The sequence below is a fragment of the Martes martes genome, assembly GCF_963455335.1.
Source record: "Martes martes genome assembly, chromosome: 3".
Lineage (NCBI taxonomy): Eukaryota > Metazoa > Chordata > Mammalia > Carnivora > Mustelidae > Martes > Martes martes.
This window is the reverse complement of record NC_137890.1, coordinates 160,311,026-160,336,230: the sequence shown is the minus strand read 5'-3', so window position 1 is coordinate 160,336,230 and position 25,205 is coordinate 160,311,026. Positions and strand designations below refer to the sequence as shown.

The window sequence follows — 25,205 nt, the reverse complement described above, 5'->3', positions numbered from 1 at the left end:
GCACAAATGCTCACAGACACAGTTCAAAGCTCTGGGGGCTTGATGGTGGGATGCTGAGGGTGCTTCCCCAGGAAGGAGCTGGGTGGGGCTGCTCTCCCTGCCTCTGGAACAACTCTATAATTTTGGCTTTAGTCATAAAAGTGAAAAGCCTCTTCTGATTTCTTTCCATCAGCAAAAACATGTGCTAACATAGGTCTTTGTAAAAGCAAAGTAGCCTAACATGAACTTTCAAAAAGCGGGGATACCTGTGCCCAGGGATTTCTACCCTTAACTCTACCTGTGTTCCCAGGCCTCCCCCTGGGTCCCATCCCATAAATACCAGCTGCAGGCCCATGGGGGTGCTGCCTGGATCACTCCTCACCTGTTCCCATCTCTAATCCTTACTGAAGCCCTTCTATGGAAAAGAAGCCTTTCCTGCCATAGATGGTCCCTGTCAGAGGGACAGAATTTGCCCAATTCCCCTTCTCCCACATAAACCCAGAATCAACAACTTCTTTCTCATACCTCTAAGAAAGTCCATTGATTGGGTTATTCTGGTTCTGGTGCCATGTTTTGGAGTTCCTTTTTTTTTTTTTTTTTCTTCTTGCATGCATGTATTTCTCACCAGACTGAGAGTCTGGATTCATCTCATGGTGCCCTCACAGTGTCCTCAGAGTTACCCCCACCAAGACAATGATAATTCAACAACTACTTAGTTAATTGCATATGCTGCTCCCCCCCAAGTTGATAAGATGGAAAATATTAATGTGCTTTAAGGTAGATGCTCACAAGCCCTTTTAAATGAGAACAGAGGCATCTTGAAGGTTAGAGAATTGGGGAGAAACATGTAGGAGCTGTAGGCAGGGAAGCAGTGCTTCCTCATTGTGTATTTCCCAGGGTAGTTATTTTTAAAATTTTTAAATTTATTTTTATTATTTAAGGATTTTTGTTTATTTATTTGACAGAGAAAGAGATCACAAGTAGGTGGAGAGGCAGGCAGAGAGAGTACCTTGGCGGCTGAATTCAGGTAGATGTGGGGATGATTTAAAGGTCTGTACAGCACCAAACCACTCCATTATCTTTCTTTTTCTGGCTCTCTTTTTAAAGATTTTATTTATATGAGAGAGAATGAATGAGAAAGAGAGAGAGAGCATGAGTGGGGGGAGGAACAGAAGCAGAGGGAGAAGCAGACACCCCACTGAGGAGGGATCCCGATGTGGGACTTGATCCTGGGACTCTGGGGTCATGACCTAAGCTAACAGCAGGTGCCTAACTGACTGATCCACCCAGGTGCCCCTCCATTATCTTTCTGCTCTGAAAAGTAGGACAGTTGCCTTCACAAAGAAGTCATCTTTAAAACTTTTTTTTTTATCCAACTATAATTAACATACAATGTTATATTAGGTTCATGTGTACAGTACAGTGATTCAACAATACCATATATTACTCAGTACTCATGACGATGACTGTACTCTTAACCCCCATCATCTATTTCCCCCATCCCCCACTCCCCTCCCCTCTAGTAACCATCAGTTTGTTTTTTATAGTTTCTATAACAGTCTTGTTTTTTTTGGTTTGTCTCTTTTTTTTGTTTGCTTTGTTCCTTCAATTCCACATATGAGGGAAATCATGTGGTATTTGTCTTTCTTTGATTGACTTATTTCACTTAGCATTATCCCCTCTAGATCCAGCCATGTTGTTGCAAATGGCAAGATTTCATTCTCTTTTATGACTGAGTAATATTCTATCACATGTATATACCACATCTTCTCTATCCATTCTATTGATGGGCACTTGGGCTGCTTCCATATCTGGGCTATCATAAATAACACTGCAGTAAACATAGGAGTACACGTATCTTTTTAAATGAGTGTTTTTGTAACTACTTGGGTAAATACCCTGTAGTGGACTTACTGAATCATATGGCAATTCTTAATTTTTTAAGGAGTGTCCATACTGTTTTCCACAGTGGCTGGGTCAGCTTGGTGTTCCCATCAACAGTGCATGAGGATTCCTTTTTCTCCATATCCTTGTCAACACTTATTGTTTCTTGTGTTTTTTATTTTAGCCATTCTTCCAGGTATGAAGTGGTATCTCATTGTAGTTTTATTTGCATTTATCTGATGATGAGTGATGTTGAGCATCTTTGCATGTGTCTATTGGCCATCTGTATCTCTTCTTTGGAAAATTGTCTCTTCTTGTTCTCTGCCCATTTTCTAACCAGATTATTTGCTTTTTTAGGTGTTGAGTTGTATAAGTTCTTTATATATTTTGGATATTAACCCCTTATTGGATACATCATTTGGAAATACCTTTTCCTATTCAGTAGGTTGTCTTTTTTTTTTTTAATTTTTATTTATTTTCAGCGTAACAGTATTCATTGTTTTTTCACCACACCCAGTGCTCCATGCAATCTGTGCCCTCCCTAATACCCACCACCTGGTTCCCCCAACCTCCCACCCCCTGTGTAGGTTGTCTTTTTGTTTTGTTGATGGTTTCTTTTGCTGTCTGAAAGATCTTATTTTACTAGAGTCCTAATAGTTTAATTTTCCTTTTGTTTCCTTTGCTAAAAGAGAAGTCTCTGGAAAAATATTTCTTAGGCTGATATCAAAGAGATTAGTGCCTATGTTTTTTTCTAGGACTTTTATGGTTTCAGGTCTGACATTTAGGTCTTTAATTCATTTTGAGTTTACTTTGGTGTATGGTATAGAAAGTGGTCCAATTTCATTTCTTAGCATGTTACTGTCCAGTTTTCCAAACACTGTTTGTTAAAGATAATGTCTTTTCCCAATTGTATATTCTTGCCTCTTTTATTATAGACTAACTGGCCATAAAAGCATGGGTTTATTTCTGGATTCTTTATTCTGTTTTATTGATCCTTGTGTTTGTTTTTGGGCTAGTACCATACTGTTTTGATTATTATAGCTCTGTAGTATACCTTGAAATCTGGAATTGTGATACATCAAGTTTTGCTCTTTTTTTTTTTTTTTTTCCCCAAGATGGCTTTGGCTATTCAGACTCTTTTGTGGTTCTGTAGAAATTTTAGGATTATTTTAGTTCTGTGAAAAATGCTGTTGGTATTTTGATAGGGATTGCATTGAATCTGTTGATTGCTTTGGGTAGTATGGACATTTTAACAATGTTGGCTCTTCCAATTCATGAACATGGACTATCTTTCCCTTTGCTTGCATCATCTTCAATTTCTTTCACCAAAGTTTTATAGTTTTCATAGTACAGGGCTTTACTTCCTTGGTTAAATTTTAAGACTTAACAGTAACTAAAAAGTAACCAGAAAGGTGTCTGGGTGGCTCAGTTGGTTAAGCATCTGCCTTCAGCTTGGGTCATGATTCTGGGGTCCTGAGATCATGTCCCACATTGGGCTGTGCAGGGAGACTGCTTCTCCCTCTGTCTCTGCCCCCTTCTCTCTGTCTGTCTGTCTGTCTCTCTCATGAATAAATAAATAAATTTTAAAAATCTTTAAAAAGTACCCAGAAGAGAGCCCTGTGTTAAAGACCTGGACTATAACATTACTCCAAACTCCTTCAACTCAGGGTCATGCAGGGGGCTGACAGGACACCTGGGCTTGCCTCATCTGTGTGCCACTTGGACTGTCCTAGGATGGCTGTTAAGACCACTTTCATATTCTACAACAGTCGATAGAGCCTGACCTGCAGACTGCAGTGACTGCCTTCACTATTTACCTTTAATAGGAAAAAGTGATCTGAATAGGAATGGCTAATTAGAATCAACCATTTGAAGTAAGCATTCCATGGTGGACTGGTTCATGATCACTAGGGATTGAGCAACTGTTGGAAATATACCTTTAGGTTTGTCTTTCTTTTTCTTTTTTAAAGATTTTATTTATTTGAGAGCAAGAGAGAGTGAGAGCACAAACAGGGGTGGGGGGAAGGGGCAGAGGGAGAAGAAGAAGTAGACTCCCTGCTGAGCAGGGAGCCTGATGTGGGGCTCAGTCCCACAATCCCATGATCGTGACCTGAGTTGAAGGCAGATGCTTAACTGAGCCACCAGGTGCCCTAGGTTTGTCTTTCTTTTTAAACAGGCTGATGATAGCAGAAGGCTCCTTGAGTTTGGCACATGGCTTGGGAATGTTGTGCTCAGGATGTGCTTCTGTCTTCTGGCAGAATGCTAAGGGCACTCTGTCATAACCGCTGATAACACTGGATCCCTTCTCCTCTGAATCAGAGTCTCCTTCTAACTGATGTTACAGGATGAAGAAACACCCAAGGAACTCTGCCTTGGGATGATGAAACAACATGACCTGGGATCACCTTCCTTTGATTCTCAAAATGTTTTCTTCTGCCTAAAGGGATGCTTTACCATTTAGTAAATGGTTATAAATGGTATAGGAATGAAAGTATCTTGTCCTGGGCTAATAATGACCAAGAAATGTAAAAGTACCCAAGGGAAATTCTGACACATTCAAATGTCTACCAAAAGCCCTCCGACCCCCCCCCCCAAAAGAAAACAAACCAAAAACTGGATTTCATAGTTACTTCCTGTCCTATTTTTAAAATGACCTTAAAAAGACAAGTAAAAGATAAATTTAGCAAAGTTTACAAGTCAGAAGGACCCATTAAGGAAGTGCATAAAAGGCCATGTGAGATTCAGCCATGGATATTTGCATCAACAACAACAGGGAAGTGGCCTTGAGTCCTGGGTCAATATTCTCCGCGCAGTGTTGGTATATAAGGGGCTCCCCCAGTAGAAGGCGGCATCAGACCTTCCTCACCTCCCAAGTCTCCCTCCTCACCTCTCCTGAGTCCTTACTCTCCTGACACCATGGGGTGCTGTGGCTGTGGAAGTTGTGGTGGCTGCGGTGGCTGCAGCAGTGGCTGTGGTGGCTGCGGTGGTGGCTGCGGTGGCGGCTGTGGTGGCTGTGGTGGGGGCTGTGGTGGCTGTGGTGGCGGCTGTGGCAGCTGCACCACCTGCAGGTGCTACCGCGTGGGCTGCTGCTCCGCCTGCTGCCCCTGCTGCTGCGGCTGCTGCGGGGGCTGCTGCAGTACCCCCGTGGTCTGCTGCTGCCGCCGCTCCTGTGGCTCGTGTGGCTGTGGCTCGTGTGGCTGTGGCTCGTGTGGCTGTGGCTGTGGGAAGGGCTGTTGCCAGCAGAAGTGCTGTTGCCAGCAGAAGTGCTGTTGTAAGAAGCAATGCTGCTGCTAGGGGGGCCATCTGGCCTCTGTCCCTGCACAAGAGATAATGGGAATATCTTCCACTTCATTCATCTGTCCTACCTGTTGTCCTCTGGTAGTCTGAGACTTACCCTTTTGGGCTGACTTTGCTCCTGGATTTAGGTTCCTCTTTTTCCTGCTTTGGGTGTTTCCAGTTTTCCTCACTGAAAAGTTTCCAATTAAATAGGACATAGCAAAAACAAGGGCATGACAACTCCAAAAGAAGAGCCGACATCATGGAGTTCCATCAGATAGGATCACGTTATTATTCTTAGATGTATGTGATTATTTCCTTCCCATGTATGTGCTTTTATGTCTACTCCTTTTTTATCTTGTATTTCTATTTGTCAATAACACTTATAAAAATTTTCTGGTAAAATAAAAACTTTAATCACTAAATGTTTCTCTTTGCCTTTATTTTGATTTTACCTTATCCCACCCCCTAGAACATCTTAATCTCACTTAAACATCCCTTAGAAGATGAGTAATCCCTTAGAAGATGAGAATAGTTTTCTTGCCACTACTGTCCATGCATTCCAGCTATGAACACCAATGGGACACTTGAAAGAATGATGTATCTATATTCTGAATTCTATTTTGAAATGACAGTTACAGAGAAACAAGTGTCCCCCCCCCAAAAGAAAGAAAGAAAGAAAGAAAGAAAGAAAGAAAGAAGTGTCCCTAATTCATTAAGAAATAAGTGTCCCTAATTCATTTAAAAAAATCCTGTTTTATTCACAAAGAACCCATTCAGAATTCAAACCCATTTTCAGAAATATATCTGCTACCAAAATATGGATGGCTTCATTTGCTTTAGATTCCCATCTATTGTGGACATTTACTCTTTGTGTCAAAGGCAGAGTTCCAACCCTGCTGAGCAGGCCCTTTCATTTTTTCCTCTATAAACTCAGCCAGCAGTGCCCATTTAGACTTTTGGTATTATTAGTTTAGCTTTCTATCTCCCTAACTACAAAAGGCAATGCCACCAGATTGTGCTAAGTGGGTCAGCATTGGTGGACATGAGACTTATCTTCATTCTCTTCTGTATATATTAATTTAACCTCAGTTGGGGTCTTGCTGAGGCTCAAGCTTTCTTTTGACTTTACTTCAAATCTATTTTTTTCCTTTTTTTTTTTTTGAGTGGGGAGGGACAGAGGCAGAGGAAGCAAGAGAATCTCAAGCAGACTCCATACTGAGCAAGGCACAGGGCTTGATCTCATGACCCTGAGATCATGACCTGAGCCAAAATCAACAGTCAGGTGTTTAACCGACTGAGCCACCCAGGCGTCCCTCAGATCTTACTTAATAACTCAAACTGTGATGTGTGTTTTTAATAAAATTTTTTAAAAGATTTTATTTATGTATTTGAGAGAGAGACAGTGAGAGAGAGTATGAGAGGGGAGAAGGTCAGAGGGAGAAGCATACTCCCCATGGAGCTGGGAGCTGGATGCGGGACTCGATCCCTGGACTCCAGGATCATGACCAGAGGTGAAGGCAGTTGCTTAACCTACTGAGCCACCCATGCACCCAGTGATGTGTGTTTTTAAATTGTATTTCCATTTTTTATAGTCTCATGAGCTTAGAGGGGATCTGACTGGTCATTGAATGTGTGTCCTTTTGCCAGACGGTGGTAGTCTATTCCTGATAGGAAAACAGTTTTATGAGCAAGATCTGTTTCCTTTACCCCTAGAGCAAACTAAAGTTGAGTAAATCCCCTATAGCCATCATTCACTTGGAAGATACAAACTGAAATACAAATGACATTTTATGATTCAGATCATGAGTAGTACTTAAAAGGATTTAAATATTTCAGAAGAATCTACTTCTTTCTTTCAGAGAAACTCCTAGATATAAAGGTGGGTCTCAGGTGTTGAAGCCAGTTCAAAGATAGAGTAGATCCTGCCTTAGAGTGTCTTTGGGTGGGGTGGGTTGTGTACAAGGAATTGTAATCCAAGGTCAAGTGTGATGCTTGCTGCAGCTGTTTCCATCAGAGGTGGAGAGATAGTTCTCGAAAACACTCAGAGTGGCTTCATAGCACCGAATCTCATGGCTTTCTTGTGAACTCTACAGTGTATGTTCTCTCTGCCACTTTTGGTCTATTTTGGACCAGAGCCAGAAAGTGGTAGAGGTCATTGTCCCTGCAATGTGAAGGTCAGCAATTGTTGTCTCTGCATTAATTTTCCTCATCTTTTGCCACAAGGCACACATTTCTCAGGTGGACCCAGTACTGGCAACAGAAAGATGGATCACAATTTAAGGAAAATATTTCCGTAGTTCAACTGAGTTCAGCAAATATTTTCATTTTTCAATCTGATATGTTTCTGCCTTTGTTTTCAAATCCTTATAGGCCCTGCCTATACATTTCCCAATGATTCAGATAACCTAAATGAAGACCCATATTTTGCAATTAGATTACAGAGAGGAACATTCAAGAACTGAGGTGAAATGCAGGATGTGTGCCTTCCCAGTGCCCTTCCCATGCTTTCTAGCCCCTGTCACCAGAGCCCCCATACATGGATCCTGTGTGATTTCCTTGTGGATTCTGTGATAGCTTCATGTAGTGGGAATTAGTGTGGACCACGCTCAGGAGGAAGAAGAGAGAGCTAAGTGGGTCAAGGAAAACCAGGAACCACCCTGTGTACATGGGCCACATTGTGGATACAACAGCAGCACATTTCTTTCTTTCTGTGTGTCAATTTAGAATTTGAGGAAGCTCATCTCCGACCCTCTCCTCAATCTTTATCTTCTGAATTTCAAGGGGGAAAGGAAGACTATCTTTTCAGGGGCTCCCTTTGGGGATTTTACTTGACATGGCTACTCAATTCATACATTCTTTGGTGATTTCATTGCATTTGGTCACTTTAGCCTATGTAAGCAGCTATGTTTGTCAGGCTCTGCTCTGAATGACAAGGAAATATTCCATGTGGACTTGTGGTGTTGGAGTAAAAATGTCCTTCTGGAGACAAACCACAGGGACTTGTCTTCCCTCAATCCTAGCTTCACCACCAGACCCAGCTGGGAGACCCCTGCTTCTTCTCTCTCTCGGCTGACTGCTAAACCATGATGGATCAAGAATCTGGAAACTACGTAGAAAAGATCCAGGGACCACTATGGGAAATCAACAGAAAGGGTGTTCAGGAACACATTTTATTGTGTGTATGGTGTGGACTCCTTCAGACAATGCTGAGGGGGTGGTATGAAAGTTTCCCAGTTTGATTATTTCAAATTTAATGCTCATCTTCTGACACTACATCCGAAAGCCTATTTTGTAGTTGGTAGTGGCTGACAGACAGACTTCCACGGCCTCTACCATGGCTCCAGAAGAACTTCTGGGAGAGCTGCTGGGGAGGGTATGGATGCTTAGTGAGGTGGTGGCTGAGTGAAAAGCACTCATGGACTACAGAGCTAATGGGCAAAGAGATGTGACAGACTCAGGGCTTCCATTTATGTTGCCTGTTGGAGTAATTCTCAGCTATGAGGCCATGACAATCAGGATCAACATGCAGTAGAAAAAGACCCTAGGAGTAGAAAAAAGTGAGCATCATAAACGATAAGCCTCAAAAGTGACAACGCTCTTAAGTGATCAAATGACTACGCAGGATCTGTATGAATATTCACGCACTCAGACTGCTGTTGCTAAGACTCTATCAGAAGAGAGATTTGGGAAGAGTTTAGTTTATGACCTGCAGCTGCCAAGATAAAGTATGCACCCCCTGAGTTCTTTGCTTCTTGATAAACCCACAGTGGATTAACCATTTACTAACCCATCTATATCCATCGCAAACAACTTCACTTGCTTTTAATTCGTTGTCGTTCACCTATACACTACCTGCCTCATGTTGAGATTGAAATGCATTGTTCCCAAGGGATAGATAGTTTAGAGACTGGCAAAAAAACAAACAAACAACAACAACAAAAAAGGTCTTTGAGGCTGATTTAGTATAATTTATTAAGAAAAGAGTTGTTTTGCATTTACAGAGATGGCAATGCAATGGTAAAAACAGGACATAAATAAACACAAAGTTAAAGGCATTCCAAGAACACAAAACATTAGCTATCTTGATTCATTTTTGTTAAGGGCAATATTTGAAAGTTAATGGACAGAGGAGGCTGCCCATTTATTACTTTGGCTGGTGTTTATTAAATGCAAACAGGATGATAGAAACCACAGAATATGGGATTCCTATGGGTTGGTGACCAGGCTCAGGTCACGCTTGTGACTTAAAAGTCAGAAAGGAGCTGACAGAAAGGGAGGGGGAAGTCTTACCTACAGCATGGTTACCTCCAGCACTTCCCCAGAGGCCGGCCGGCCGCCTAGCAGCAGCATTGCTTCTTGCAACAGCACTTCTGCTGGCAACAGCACTTCTGCTGGCAACAGCCCTTTCCACCACCACAGCCACACGAGCCACAGCCACACGAGCTGCAGCCACACGAGCCACAGGAGCGGCGGCAGCAGCAGACCACGGGGGTACTGCAGCAGCCCCCGCAGCAGCCGCAGCAGCAGGGGCAGCAGGCGGAGCAGCAGCCCACGCGGTAGCACCTGCAGGTGGTGCAGCTGCCACAGCCGCCACCGCAGCCGCCACCGCAGCCGCCGCAGCCGCCACCGCAGCCGCCGCAGCCACTGCTGCAGCCACTGCTGCAGCCACCGCAGCCGCCGCAGCCGCCACAACTTCCACAGCCACAGCACCCCATGGTGTCAGGAGAGAGGACTCAGGAGGGAGTAGAGAGGAGCAAAACTCAGGAGGTGAGAGAGGTCTGGTGCCACCTTCTGCTGGTGGAGCCCTTATATACCAGCACTGGGGGGAAAGCAGGAAGGCACGTGACACTTCCTTGTCGCTATTTGGTTCTATTTACAGGGAAGAATCACATCATCTCTTATTTGCTTCCCTTTTAGATATCTTTGTCTTCATCACATGCTTAGTTGATTGTTTAAATAAAACCTTTATTCCAGTGTAGCTTTGAAAAAAACCAGAAAGTTCTAGGAAGGCATTCTGGGACCCCGGAGTGTGGTGAAGCTATCAACAGGAATGGGCCGAATCTCATCTTCCCACCATACCTGTGTCTGTGGGGCTTGCAGACCACACCCTGGGCCAGGTGATCTGTGAGCTCCCAGGGGCTGGCATGGTCCCTGACCTCAAAGAGCTTGTAATAGCAAGTAATCCTGGGAGCTGGGCATGTGAAAGGCCAGATACCATCATTGCATTTGTCGACCAGTGAAAATTTCTGGAGCTGGAAACTTCGACTCCTTTCCTCTTCATGTGAAGCATACCGGTGTTCTTTCTCACACCCAGGTTCTAATGACTATTTTAAAACAGAAATAAATCCTCTTAAGAGTCATTTTAATGTTGTAAATGGACAAAGAATTAATTTTTAATTTTTGTTTTTGAGTAGATAAGATCAGTTGATGTCTTCGCTAAGGAGTCTGACCTTGGAGATTTTGAAAGAAGGGTGGGAACCTTGAGGGGTGCAGGTACAGAGGCCAGAGATGCAAGGAGGGGCCCAATGTGGTGAGAAAAAGAGTGTGAAATATGGTGAAGTGTGCAGCTGATGTCCTGGTTGAGATTGGAGGGCTAGCGACTAACAAGGAGGTGATAGAAACATAGACAAGAAAAACAAGAGCACCAGTGGGCTCCTCATCACATGCGCTGTTGGAGGAGCCCTCTGGCCTCTCAGGGAGTTCTGCAGACCTTCATGGAGATCGTTGGTGGCCAACAGATTCCCCAAACTATGATTTATAACTGGCTTGCTGCCCAGAGCCCCTTTTCCCAATCTGGTGAGATTGTGCTTCAGGAATCTGAGTGAGAGGAAATGTTGTAAGGTCCCAGAGGCATGTTGGCGTTGTTATTCATGATCTCAAACTATTTTTGAGGTTTGTAGACCAAGGCATGTGTTTCAACCACCCAGCTGAAATGGGCTAGGGTGGAGGGAGACTGTGGGGCACAGGAGATATAGGAGTAGGTTTGAGAGCTTTTAAGGAGGCACAATCACAGAATTCAGCGGAAGACCAGATATGGGGCTAAGAGAAACAAGGGATTCAGAGCTTTTTAATGGATTGTTAGCTGGATGGAGAAGACACAGTAGAGGAATGTAGCTTTTTTGGTGGGGTTGGTGATTGGGTTGGGGAGATTATGCCTTGAGCTTGGGGCCTGGGACATGGCAGGTGGATCTGGAGCATGGAGGGGACTCTAAGTTGGAGGAAGGAATCTGGGAAATGCACATGGGAACTAAAGCCCTGGGTGTGGATGTGAGCACGAAGGGAGAGAGTGTAGCAGGAGAGACAGGAACATCAGGTCAAGATTTTCGATAGACAGTTTACAAGGTTGAGGAAGAAAAGAAGGTCATTTAGTTTAAAAACAGTCCACATCTCTTTGGAAATGCAGCTGTGAACATGTAACGTCACAAGAACTAATATGGCCCATTTAACGAGGTGTAAGGTTCATGAGAGTGTTAGATGTGAAAACCATTGGAAAGAAATGGCTTGTTCAATTTGGTTATTCATATGAACTCTACCTCTCTGAAGTTTCTGTTAGAGTAGGGTGGTTTCAGCTCGTGATATGGAGAGAAAGCCGTTGAGGAGAGGCCGAAAAGGAGTGAGCAATAATTAAGTGCTTTCTTTGTTCTAAATCTCAAAGGTTCGGGTGCCTGGGTGGCTCAGTTGGTTAAACAACTGCCTTCAGTTCAGGTCGTGATCCCAGAGTCCTGGGATCAAGTCCGGCATCGGGCTCCCAGCTCCATGGGGTGTCTACTTCTCCCCCTGACCTTTTCCCCTCTCATGCTTTCTCTCACTCTCTCAAATAAATAAAATCTTTAAAAAAAATTTTAAAAAATCTCAACGGTTCATCTGTGTTTCTCTGGAAATGAAGACAACTCCAGAAGGTTAGCATCTCTTTGCCTCTAAAATGACTTTAAGAAGAAAAGCTAAAATTAGAAAATGTACTGGGTCAAATATCACCCATAGGAACGTAAACAAGGAATAGCCCTGGATGAGCTTCTTGTGGAAACTGCATTGGCAGCAATGAGGAAGTGCTGGGTCATGTGTCCTGGGTCACTCACTCCATCACCTTCCTCCTCAGGTGGATGGTACATAAGGGGCTCCCCCAGCAGAAGGCGGCATCAGACCTTCCTCACCTCCCGAGTCTCCCTCCTCACCTCTCCTGAGTCCTTACTCTCCTGATACCATGGGGTGCTGTGGCTGTGGAAGTTGTGGCGGCTGCGGTGGCTGTAGCAGCGGCTGCGGCGGCTGCGGTGGCGGCTGCGGCGGCTGCGGTGGCGGCTGCGGCGGCTGCGGTGGCTGCGGTGGCGGCTGTGGTGGCAGCTGTACCACCTGCAGATGCTACCGGGTCAACTGCTGTCCCTGCTGCACCGGCTGCTGCGGGTGCTGCTGCACTGTCCCCGTGGTCTGCTGCTGTCGCCGCTCCTGTGGCTGCAGCTCCTGTGGCTGTGGCTCGTGTGGCTGCGGCTCTTGTGGCTCTGGCTGTGGGAAGGGCTGTTGCCAGCAGAAGTGCTGTTGCCAGCAGAAGGGCTGTTGCAAGAAGCAATGCTGCTGCTAGTTGGCTGGTGCACAGGTGCCACCAGCACCCATTCACTTGGTAAGACTTCTGCCTTCCCATTGCTCTTCTGCCACCTGATGGTCCTGAAAAAACCCTTTTCCTGTCTTTGGTGCCTTAAGTCCTTCCATCAGAAAAGTCCCCGAACTCAGAGAAATCATCTAATGGAAGAAATACGAATGCAGCGGAGCACCAGAGTAATTGCGCAAATTATTAATGAAATCATGATTCCGAATACTTGGTTTGATGGAAATATCCAGTGCCTTGCAGGTTTGTCTTTGACCACTTTTCCCTGTCATCATGCATAGTCCTCCCCCACCCTGCCTTTTCTCCTTCCTAGTCATTACATAATACTCTCTAAATTTCCCTAATAAAATAAACACTAGAAGTCCATAAAAAGTGTTCTTTTTGTCTTTGTTGTGTTTGAGTGCATGGAATCCTGGTTTGTTCTGAAACTTGAGAATTTACCTTTGCACAAAGTTTTTAAAACCCTTGCAGCTGTAGCAGGTTCAAAGCCCCAACCAGGTCCTTGGTGACCACCCTCTCCCCTCAGTGAAACTTCACTTTCCTTCCAGCCTCCTCCCTCCCTTACAGCCCGGTGCGCCGACTCCCCGGGAGACACAGTCCCCGTGTACTGATATAAGGGCATGGCCCTTCAGCAGGCATTAAACCCTACATGGGCATCCCCATCAGGACCCAAATACAGAATTTAATAACGGGACTGAGACCATTTGGGCTTTCCGTGGGGTCTCTTTTGTGGACACAGTCAATCTTTTCCTTCTCCTCTTTCTGTTTTTTGGTGTATGCAGTTTTCTTCTTTCAATCGTTACTGTAGGTAGTAAACATTTGATGATAACAGACATCTGAAACATTTCTAAATTTTTAAAATGCATTCAGTTGTCATAAATTCTGCCAGTGCCTCTGTCTTCTCAACTACCTTCAGCAAAAGTAATACATGAAAAGAAGCCCTGGGGAAAAGGGGTTTCTAATGCTTTTTCAAGGTGGGGCAGGGGGGGCGTCTTTTTTTCCACTGCTTCAATTTTGTCCACAAGAGGATAACCTCTTTTCTTTTTCCTTCCCTTCTCCTTCTTTTCCAGTTCCTTTCTTTCCTCTCCTCCCCCTTCCTTGTCCTTTTCTTTCCTCTAATTATTTTCTACAGCTTTTTTTTTTTCAACTGTTGAGATTCTGCTATTTTATTAGCAGTAGAAACCGTAGGCCTAGGAGATTTTGGATCACGATGGTTCAGTATTTTCACACATTGATGCATTTGTCCAAAAAGGGAAGAAGCTCTGCTGGATAACATGTTCAAATGAAATAAATTAACCACATCCCTGGGCTCAAAAACAAGATCTGTATCTCTGTGGACCAAACACAGAACAGAAATGCAGAATGCAAGGCTGCAGCCATGTCCTTGCTGGGATCTGGGTCTGGAAGTGGCCTACAGACATGTGGAGGGTGGAAATATGATCACAGAGATCAGGCATTCCACACAGAGAGGGGATGATATAGCTAGGCTCACTTGAGATTTAGTGTGAGGGTGGGGCCACTTCTGTCTTGAAAAAATCCTATGACTCTCTGCTGCCTAGGGTTCTGGCCTATAAACTGGTGACCACCAGAGACATATGGATATAGTCCCAAGATCCCAAATTGACTTAAGTCATCCAGAGGCTTGAGAATAATCTATGATATCCCATTACACTATGGGATGAGGCTTGGATGTAGGGCAGGAGAATATAACAGCAAAACTTCTAGACAGGTAAAAAGCCAAGGTGAGGGTTGAGGTAAGAAGAGAGAGTGAGAGAAATGAAAGTAGAAACAAAGCACTTCTCACTTAAGGGAAGTTGGCAAAGTTTCAAAAACTCTTTGTAGTAGGAAGCTCTAACATGGTTCCCAGTGATCCCTGCCTCCTGGTGTTCATACCCTTGTGAAATCAATCATCGTCCCTGGAGTACACGCTGGATCTAGGGACTAATGAAGAGAATACCACAAAAGTGACAGGATGCCACATTCTTGATTAGGTTACAAAAATCTGTGACTTCCCTCTTTAAGTTGGTCCTTGATCTCTTGGCTTGCACACTTTGATGAAGCAAGCTGACATGTTGGAGAGGCCCACATGGCCAGGAACTGAGCACAGTCTCCAGTCAACAACTAGCAAGGAATTGAAGCCTTCTGCTCAGTGGCCACGAGGAATGGAATCCTGCCAACAATTACATGAACTTTGAAAAGCATCGTGCCCCAGTCAATGCCCTGCCTCCTTGAGATGACCACAGTCCAGTCAACACTTAGCTTATGGAAGACCTTGAAGTAAAAGACTCAGCTAATGTGTACCCAGATTTCTGACCCAGAAACTATGAGATAATAAATGTATGGTGTTTTAAGCCACAAGTGTTGGGGTAATTTGTTATACAATACTAAATAACTAACACATTTGAAAACATCTAATATTAAGAAAGGGCAACAAAATAAACTTGGAACATGAATTCATTTCAGATGAAACTGACTTTACAGAACTAACAATGTCTTTTAAATAATATTTTTTGGATCCTTAAAACAATAAATAAGAGAATTACTTCCATTTAAAAATGAAGGATTTCTTGTGAAAATACAGGTAAAAACAAAATAAGAATGGGTTGCTATCAAAATCCTGGGAACAAGAAAAAAAAATATATGTGAGTTGAAATAAAAACTCAAGAGACAAAATAAGACACTATCAAAGAGAGAATTTGTGAATTTCAAAATGGATATCAGGTGTTCGCTTAGCACGCAACAGAAAGAAACAGAGTCCCAGAACAGAAACTGAAGTAGTCTGTCTTGACATGAAATCTAATCTGGGAAAAAGGTTTTGAAGACTTTCCCAATAGGGCTGCCTCTTATGCCCAAAGATATCTTTCTACTACCATCAAACTTATTCATGTTGGACTTATATTCCAGATACATTTGTAGAGATTAAATTTCAGGCAACTTTAACTCTACTAAAAATATTGGGATCCAAATTATCATGAAGCAATGGTAGCATTTTCCATTATGACTGCTACTGAATATTGAATTTCTTAAAATTAATTAAACACTTTGGCTCATACAGATCAAGTAAGAATTCAGTAAACAGTTCATCTTTTTCTTTTCTATGGATTACCAACTAGCCAACACCACAATTCTCTGTGAGTTAGACTATTCTGACCACTGCTTTGGCTCCATTGTCCATTATGGTAACTACACTCATCTTGTCTTTAGCAACTAAGTGTCTCCACGTAGCCCCTTTCTCCCTAGGATCCTTTGATCTCCATTGTATATAAGTATCCCAGTTCATTGGTAACAGTTCCCACTTAAATTGTTGATCTGTAGAGCAAAGCAACCACAGAGTTCTTATAGCATGCTGGGCTGTTCTCCTGAATGTATTCACACAGTTACAGTAGAAGGTGTGTCTTCTGGATCCGCCCAAGTTGGGTGAACAAATCCACATGATAAATTCACTCTAACATCATCATTTCCCTAAGCTTTCGAACACCTTCTTCTAGAGCATACCAAGGCAGTTCTGGCATTTCTGGGGCATCAATGTCCACCCCCAAAGAACACTCTTAAAAAAAAAAAAAGCTCCTATATATTTCCAACTCTATATTTATGCAACTCATCTTCGCAGATTGTCCTAAAATAAGATAGGTGATGTATGCTCTATCCACAGGTCATCTGTAACAGTTATGTTTTCAGTGCTGTGTCATTCCAAATAAACCTTCGGTAACCTCCAGCAATTAAAAAAAAAATGATTTAGTGTGTTCCACCTGTGACTTTATGTTTCAGCTAACCAACCAAACTGGCAGCCCATATCAACAAATTCTGCTTGATCCAACTTTATGTTCCTTCTACCATGATCCCACCTCCTTAAGATCCATTCCCACACATATTATCTAGATTTCTGTTTATAAAAACTGGGAGAATCATGTAGCTCTTTTGGAACATAATGCATCTCCATACATAAAGTACAAAATTGTACTTTCCCTTTTGGGGCCTGCCAAAACTTGAGTCTATTTATGGGTTTAGAGACAAAGAGGGGTGCTGGGGGGGTGGGTCTGAGGAGACTCAACAATGTCTTACTACCTCGGTGGATGCCATTACAGGACTACCTGATTAGGCAGGGGTGGAAGGACAGCTTCCAATGGCAAAGACTTGGCTGATCTAGGGCTGAGATATCCCCAGCTTTATTGAGATCTGACCATGTGTCCCCATTCCAGTTTTCAGGATTCCATTCATTCCCAGTGAATGTCCTCACTTTATCAGAAGACACCCTGCAAGGTCAGGAATTCAATTTGCACTGTAAAGCAGCCAATTGCAGAATGAGACTCTTGGTTTGATTATCAGAAATCTCCGCTCTGTGGCTGCAGGAGATAACAGTTTATTTCAGGGAATATATTAGAGCTTTCAGGTCATTAATGCAAGCACTCGAGCTGGGAATTTGAAGCCCTGAGCCTATCCTTTTTTCCTCCCTATTTTCTTCAGTGCTGCCAGGAGTAACCACCCAATTCCATTTTTCCATTTAGTTTAACTAAAATAGTCCAAGTTGACAAAAATATGACAATTTAGAACCTCACCTTCTATAGGTACTGCTGAATGTTGACCTCCCAACCCCCAAATTTATGTTCATCTGGAACCTATAAATGTGACTTAATTAGAGTTGACCTAAATCCAATGTGGTTGGCCTCCCTACACTAAGAGGAGACTTTGGATATAGAGACAAGGACATATAGGGAAAACATCATGTGATAACAGAGGAACAGATTGGAGTGATGTGTCTACAAGCCAAGGAATGTTAAGAATTGCCAGCAACTGCCCAAAGCTAGGAAGAGTCAAGGAAGGATCCTTTCCTAGATATTTTCAGAGAGAAAGTATGGGCCCACCAACACCTTGATTTCAGACTTCTAGCCTTCAGAACTGTGAGAAGTTTCTGTTGTTTAAAGTGACTCAATTTGTGGTCATTTGTTATAAGAACATTAGGAAACTAATATAGTATTTGATTAGGAGTATCCAATGGTGACACTTATCTGTCTAAAACCACATCATGCCATGACTACTAGTGCATTCTTTATTACCGGAAACAGATTCATAGTGGCTTTAAATATAACCGAATCAGAAAACAAGTTCCAGAAAACCCAGAAGCTGTACAGAAAAGTCTTTCTTAAAAATCTGTCCTCTGGGTATATATCCTAAATTTACAAACGTGGTGCTCCAAAGGGGCACGTGCACCCGAATGTTTATAGCATCAATGTCCACAATAGCCAAACTATGGAAAGAACATAAATGTCCATCAACAGATGAATGGATAAAGAAGATGTGGTATATATACACAATGGAATACTATGCAGCCATCAAAAGAAATGAAATCTTGCCATGTGCGACGATGTGGATGGAACTAGAGGGTATCATGCTTAGTGAAATAAGTCAATTGGAGAAAGACAACTATCATATGATCTCTTTGATATGAGGAAGTAGAGCTGAAACGTGGTCGGGTTGGGGGGAGGTAGGAAAAGAAAAAATGAAAGAAGATGGGTTTGGGAGGGAGACAAACCAAAAAAGACTCAATCTCAAAAAACAGACAGATGGTTGCTGGGGGGAGGGGGGACGGGAGAGGGTGGTGGGGACATGGACATTGGGGAGGGTATGTGCTATGATGAATGCTGTGAAATGTGTAAACCTGGCGATTCACAGACCTGTACCCCTGGGGATAAAAATACATTACATGTTTATTAAAATAAATTAATTAATTAAAAAAAATCTGTCCTCGACAACCACTCCTGGCACCAAAATCTGTATCAATCAGAATTCAGCCTGAGAAAAAACCAGTGGAGATATATATTGAAAAATTTATTTAAAGGAGATGGCTTACTTGATTGGGGGAGCTGGGGAGGCCAAGTCCAAAATTCACAGGGCAGGTCATCAGGACAGGTAGGCTAGAATTCTCAGGCATGTCCTCAGATGGAACTTGTCCTTCCTCTGGGAAGGCTCAGTTCTGCTCTTAAGGCCTTTCAACAGATGGAATCGGACCCATCCAGGTTATCTAGGGTAATCTCCCTTACTTAAAGTCAACTGATTATGAACTTTGATCACATCTACAAAATATATCACAGCAACACTTCGATTAGCACTTGTTTGAATAAATAAGGAACTTGAGAACCTAGTCAGGATGACACATAAGACTGACTGTCACAAATTACAACAAACTTATCCATTAGTTTGAAAAGAATTGAAATTGTTACAATATTCAATCTTTTCATGTAAGGTCATTGTAAAGTTTAATAAAGAATTTTTTCCTTATTTTTTGGGCCTAATTTTATAGGAATTAAATGATTTCCCCCATTCTAACTTTTTTCATAGTATATAATATGAGTATAATCATAATGGTTATCACATGTTGATCATTTACTATGCATCAGGCCTGCATGAGAAACTTTTTTATCTACTATTCAAACCAAAACAAATCACACTTTTATGAAGCTGGGCACGAAAAGCCAGTATGTATCATTCACTCTGTGATATTTCATGTTTCTGTTCTTGGATGGTTCCATTTGTCTGATTTCCATGTTCTTTTGGGGTGGACTTGAAAGTATTAAAACCGTATTTAGGGTCCCAGTTGCTCACCAAGGCCATAAAGATGGCTGGTTTCAACTTAGTTGACTACAGTTTTTGGTTGTATCCAGTTCACCAGCCCATAGCAGAGATTTTGATGTGGTATTGGTAAGGTTGATGATAATCCTGTCTTTTATGGTATCTTAATCTAGGACAAAAAATTAAAATGTCACTTAGTGTAGCACCATATATTTTCAGAGTTGCCCACCCTTTGAGTCCATGGTAGGAGGCACCAGGCTAAAACTGTGTTACTGTGTTCATACCAGACATTGAGTTCTCCGGTTCACTTGGATTCTGACCAGTAGCAGTAGACCTACATTTTTCCTTTCCGCATTTGGCTGAACAGATTATGTAAATGCTTCTCATCAGGAAAATTTCAGCAATAATAGAAAAATAACTCCCATAAATTAAAAACTACAAAATAAAAATAAATTAATTAGTGACATTTACATGGGTATTCAACACTGAAGGTAAATAGTGATGCTTTATTACTAGCTGGGAGATCTTAAATAGGTCATGGATTCTCTCTCTGCCTCCATTTCCTCAACTGTAAAATTAGAATAATAACAATATTCACACATTTGTTGTGAGGATTAAATGAGTTATTACATATAAGATATATAGAACAATACCCATGTAGTAGAATTCAATCAGTGTTAACTGTCTGGGCTTCTGAAACTCTCCATCTATATAGAGTATAGTCTTCCTTCTTGCTTGCCTTCTTTTTTCGTATTCACATTTAGTGTATGAAATTGGGAGTTTATTTTTTTCTTAGAATATAACATGCTTGACAGTATTCTATCCAAAAAATAAAAAAAATAAAAAGAAAGACAGCATATCTCTTCAAAATATTGAAATGATACTAATAGATGTACAGAAGTTTAGAACTTGTATATGTTTCTAATGAATTGATGAAATGTTTAATCATTTTTAATGATTCTTCTTAGATATACAGATCAAGAGTCACATTTGACTGTATTTGGTTTTAAAATTTTTGTTTGCGTGGTATGAGTTTTCCTTCCTCCCCCCCTCCAAACTTCACATGTCTTTGTAATTTTAAATGTGTCTTCTGTAAATAGACTATAGTTGTAACCCTTTAAGAATCTAACCTGAAAATACATTTTTATTTTTTTTCCTGGGTTGTTCAGCTTTGAATTGCTTGATTTTTATTTTTAGAAAATTATAAACATTCACAAAAGTGGACAGTACAGTATCCAAATGCCCATGAATCAATGACCTGTTTTCATCAATCACCAGCTCATAGTCACTCTTGTTTCTACAATTCCCCAATCACTTCCCCTTTCCCCTCGCAGATTAATTTGAATCCAGTTTCATATAATGTAATAAATATTTCAGCTTGTATCTTTAAAAAGAGGGACACACAAAAGCGTCACCATGAATCATTAATATACCTAAAATATTAGCAATTGTTTAATGTCTTCTAGTCAGTATTCAAGTTTCCCTGCTTGTTTCATAATATTTTTAGTTTCTGGGTATGAATCAGTATTCAAATAAGATACACACATTGTGATTGATTACTGAATTTCTCAAGACACTATTGATCTTTTTTTAAAATTTTATTTGTTGAAAAACTAATTTCCCAGATGTTGGGGTTTTTTGGTGATAATTCTGGGTGTCATGTAATGAGTTCTTTTGCTTCCCCTATTTCCTGTAAATTGGCTGTCCAACCTATGAGTTAATTTGTTATTTTAGTGACAACTAGCATATTTGTGTTTTTTGCCACCATATTTTTCTGATTTTTCATGCTCCTTAATTTTCCCCTCCTTTCTTGAGCTCTTTCATGTGACTCTTTTTCCATATACTATTTAATTCCTCTCTTCTGTATAAAAATTGCATAATCTACTTCTAATTTTTCTTCATGGTTACACTTGAAATATTGACTCTTAAATAAACAAATCAGTAATGTATAAAGGTGATGGTGGTGGGAATTGTCTGCCTTGGGTATGGGCAGTAAGTGGGGAGAACTCTGTGCAGAGAATTTTAAAACTATAATAAAACTGATTAAAAGTCTGTTGCATCTCATTATCGTCATGCTGCAGCAATTTAAACAATGCTGGTGATGAAATCCGCCTCCCTACCAGATGGACTCCCAACCCGTTCTCTGCTTAGTGTGTCGCCCTAGCAGTTTCTAATCAATAATTCCTCCCCTCCTCCAAAAGAGCACAAAAATCCTGAGTTTTGAACATCCTCTACTGATAGATACTATTGTTGTCCAGTACTTTGGGCATCTTTAAAAAAAAAAACTCCTCAAGATATAAAATATAAGTATTATTGTTTTATTTTTTTACTTTTAAAGATGTTATTTATTTATTTATTTTAGAGAGGATGGGGAGGGGCAGAGGGAAAGGGAGGGAGAGAGAATCTCAAGCAGACTCCAAGCTGACTGCAGAGTCCGACAGGGGGCGCCATCCCAGGACCCTGAGATCATGACTTGAGCTAAAAGCAAGAGTTGGATGCTTAAATGACTGAGCCACCCAGATGCCCCTAAGTATTAATGATTAGTGTGTGTTTAGATTTACTCACATGCTTAGTTCTTTTTCACATTCCTTCTTTTGGGAATACCTTCCTTTTGGGATAATTTTCCTTCTTCCTCAAATGCATACTTTAGAAATTGTTTTTGTAAAGTTTTGTTGGTGATAACACACTGATTCTATTTACGTTTGAAAATGTCCTTGTTTTACTCTTATTTTTATAACATAGTTTCTCTTTGTCTATGATTCTGGGCTGGCCATTATTCTCTGTAACACTTGAAGCCATTGCTTTGCTGGCTTCTACTGTAAGCTACTGACAGGTCCACTCTTGACCACCTATAGCTGATTTCTGTTTCTCTAATTTTAAGATTTCTTTTTCTTTGGTTTTCTGCACTTAACCATAGTGTGCTTAGATATGAATTTCTTTTTACTTACTCTTTTTGAGATTTTTGGGGCTTCTTTCTTAATTCTGAGAATACTCTGGAAAATTCTCAGTGAATATTTCTTTTTTGGCATCTCTTTACTGCTTTTATTATCTCCTCAAGGAAATTCCAGATAGATATTTGTTAAACTTTCTCAGTTTCATCTCCACGTGTGTTAATTTTTCTACTTCCCTCTTTCTTTGCTGCATTCTTGGTGATTTTTTTCCCCATTCAGTAATTTTTCCTATTATGTGTCTAACTTACTCTTAACATATTTAAGTTTCTAATCTCATGACTTCTATTTTTCCCAAATATTCACAAGCATTCATGAAGTACCTCATTCCATTCTCATGTTATTATTTTCCTTTGTGTACAAGCCTGTCAAACATCTTTATATTCTAATGCTGGCAATTCTTTGGTCTCAAATCTTTGTCAGCCTGATTCTGCTTTTTATTATTTCACTTGGCTTGTTCATGCTACTTTATATCCAGGCACGATTTTGGACTTTTTAAAAAATAATCTCATATTTGATGGCATTTTATCTGTGGCAATTTTTTTTTTTTGATTTCTGTATTGAGGGACAGTCTTTCCAAAGAACATTTGTTTTGATACATACAGGTACCTGGGGGCCATTATCAACCAGGACCATTTTAAACTAAATTCTCAGCTTTAGGAAAAGAAAAAAAAATGTTTAGTCTGTAGAAACTGGGCCCTAGAATTATGTGAGTGCTGGCTTATGAAAGCAAATTTCCAGGGTAAATTCCTCTGATACCACCCAGATTCATCTTCTTCGTTGGCATTTCCCCCATAATTTCATGTTTCGTTTCTGCTTCACCACTCACGGAGGATCTAGCTTTCGGGGTTGCCACTAAAACCAAAATTCCAGGTCGCTGGGAGAATCAGCAGATGCTCGAAATTCAGTGCTTCCTTATCTATCTGGTTTCCTGTTCCTGCTTTGACCTCTGCAGAGTGTTCTTATTTCTTACCAATTCAGCCGTTTATTTAAAAAAAAAAATCTTAAATTTATATCCAGGAGTTTTAAGTGTTTTGTAGTGTAAAGGACTTTTTCTGATATCCAGTTTATTGTTGCTTTAATGGAAATAAGCCTTTCTTATTTTAGCATTTCTTAAATTCTATAGCTCTTAATGGAAGTAAGTCTTTCTTAATTTAATATTAAAAAAAAAAACACTTGTTCACTTTAAACTTCAAACAACGTGGACACCACCCTTCTTCTCCTTCTTCAAACACAGTCCCTCAACCCCACTCCTCTCAAGGTATTCGCCTTCAGACCATTTCCACTAGAATAGAAAAGTAAGAAAACAAGACAATGTCGGAAGATCAGGACTCAAACTCATTGAAAATCTATGTAGGCAGTTATTTTGTTTGATAATGAAAGTCTGGGCTCACCTTCAGTTACTCTTTAAGATTCCAAAATGGTTTATGAAATAGTGAAACCCAAATCCGACAGACCACACATCTCACATGTTTTGAGTTAATGAATGCAGCCTGAAAACATTCATCTGAGCTATCTGGACTGGCAAATAGTCCATGCTTTAAATACATCGAAAAATCTCAGAATTGATATGGGAGGCTGCCCAGAATCTAAAGGAATCCCCATTCCATGCACTCAAAATAATAGCATCACTGTTCTACTTTTTGTGAGATAATCTTTCTGTTTAGAGTGCCCCTTCCCTTATTAAGCCCTTTGGGGTTAAAACTAAAACTCCATTTTCATGATTCTAATTTTTATTTAATTTAAGGCAGCCAAAAGTACCAGTTATCCTAGCTAGATAATCTAATGGAGTGTGTAATCAGGGGTCCATCTGGTCCCCGAGGGGCTGAGTGCAGTGGCTTCCTGCCAAGAGAGCTGGGGAGGATCCTTTCTCATTTCTCCATGAGGACATGGAAGATAGAGCAGAGCAGCAGCTGTGGTTTCCATGACATCAAGGGGTCACTTTTACCAGTGGCCTTCCCCTTTTCTTTTTCTTGTGTGCTTCCCCAACTTGCTGATGATGGGGTTCAGGACAAGCTACTCCCAAATATGACACTTTGCCATAGTGAATGTTTTTTAACTGAAGGAATCTGAGACACGGCAGGTGCCGGACTTTCTGACCTTCCCTTGGAGCAGGTTGTAAGAACCGAGTGTCGATACCTGGAGGAAAGGAACATCCTTATCTCCAAAGATAAAGGGACACAGAGAGGAATCTGAATGAACAGGCAGTGTGAAGTTCCCCCAATTTACTATTCTTAGTTCATATCCTTTTTGTCCTATCATATTTTTTTTTCATAACTTTCCACCCTTTATCAAATCTAGCATAAAAACATTCAGGCTCAACTATTACTTGGGGTCTTCACTTCCTTATGAAGGTTCCTATGTTACACAAAATTTAAATCAAATGCATTTGTATGCTTTTGCTAATTTGTTTTTGTTACAGAGACGCAGCTGAGAACCAAATTGGGTGAGAGGAAACAATATTTTTCCTCCCTGACAGGATCAAGAGTTGCTTTTCATGTTAAGCTTCAAGATCATCCAGGGAGGAGGCTGGGGAAAGTAATGAGATTCATGAATGGGAGTTGAATGAATGTCAACTCCCTCAATCAATAAAAAATTGATGGTTACCAGTGTATTCTCCATTCCAAAGGGCATCTCTGCAAATTGAAGGGTGGAACCGGGTGGAGAGTGAGAGGAATGGAGGGATATAGTAACAGGTAAGCAACCTGTGAGTAATTGGGTGTTTTCATGTGAAACCTAACAAAGGGATTATTTTTTAAAGATTTTATTTGTGGGGCGCCTGGGTGGCTCAGTGGGTTAAAGCCTCTGCTTTCCGCTCAGGTCATGATCCCGGAGTCCTGGGATCAAGCCCCGCATCGGGCTCTCTGCTCAGCCGGGAGCCTGCTTCCCTTCCTCTTCCTCTGCCTGCCTCTCTGCCTACTTGTGATCTCTGCCTGTCAAATAAATAAATA

At 41.3% G+C, this 25,205-nt stretch overlaps 2 protein-coding genes across 2 annotated transcripts in view; one reads left to right on the top strand and one right to left on the bottom strand.

Annotated features, from left to right (window-relative positions):
• Positions 1-4,779: 4,779 nt before the first annotated feature.
• On the top strand, positions 4,780-14,752 carry LOC308340301 (uncharacterized protein; the record flags this gene model as incomplete). Its single annotated transcript, XM_080799435.1, has 3 exons — positions 4,780-5,152; positions 9,454-9,909; positions 12,267-14,752. The coding sequence occupies 3 exons, from the start codon at positions 4,780-4,782 to the stop codon at positions 12,713-12,715; spliced, it is 1,278 nt and encodes a 425-aa protein (XP_080655561.1). The 3' UTR covers positions 12,716-14,752.
• A 3,854-nt stretch (positions 14,753-18,606) lies between these two features.
• LOC308340512 (thiamine transporter 2-like) overlaps positions 18,607-25,205 on the bottom strand; it is a 40,611-nt gene continuing 34,012 nt past the window's right edge. The window contains 1 exon segment of the mRNA XM_080799743.1: positions 18,607-19,741. Within this exon segment, the coding sequence (XP_080655869.1) occupies positions 19,565-19,741 (177 nt within the window). The 3' untranslated portion in view covers positions 18,607-19,564.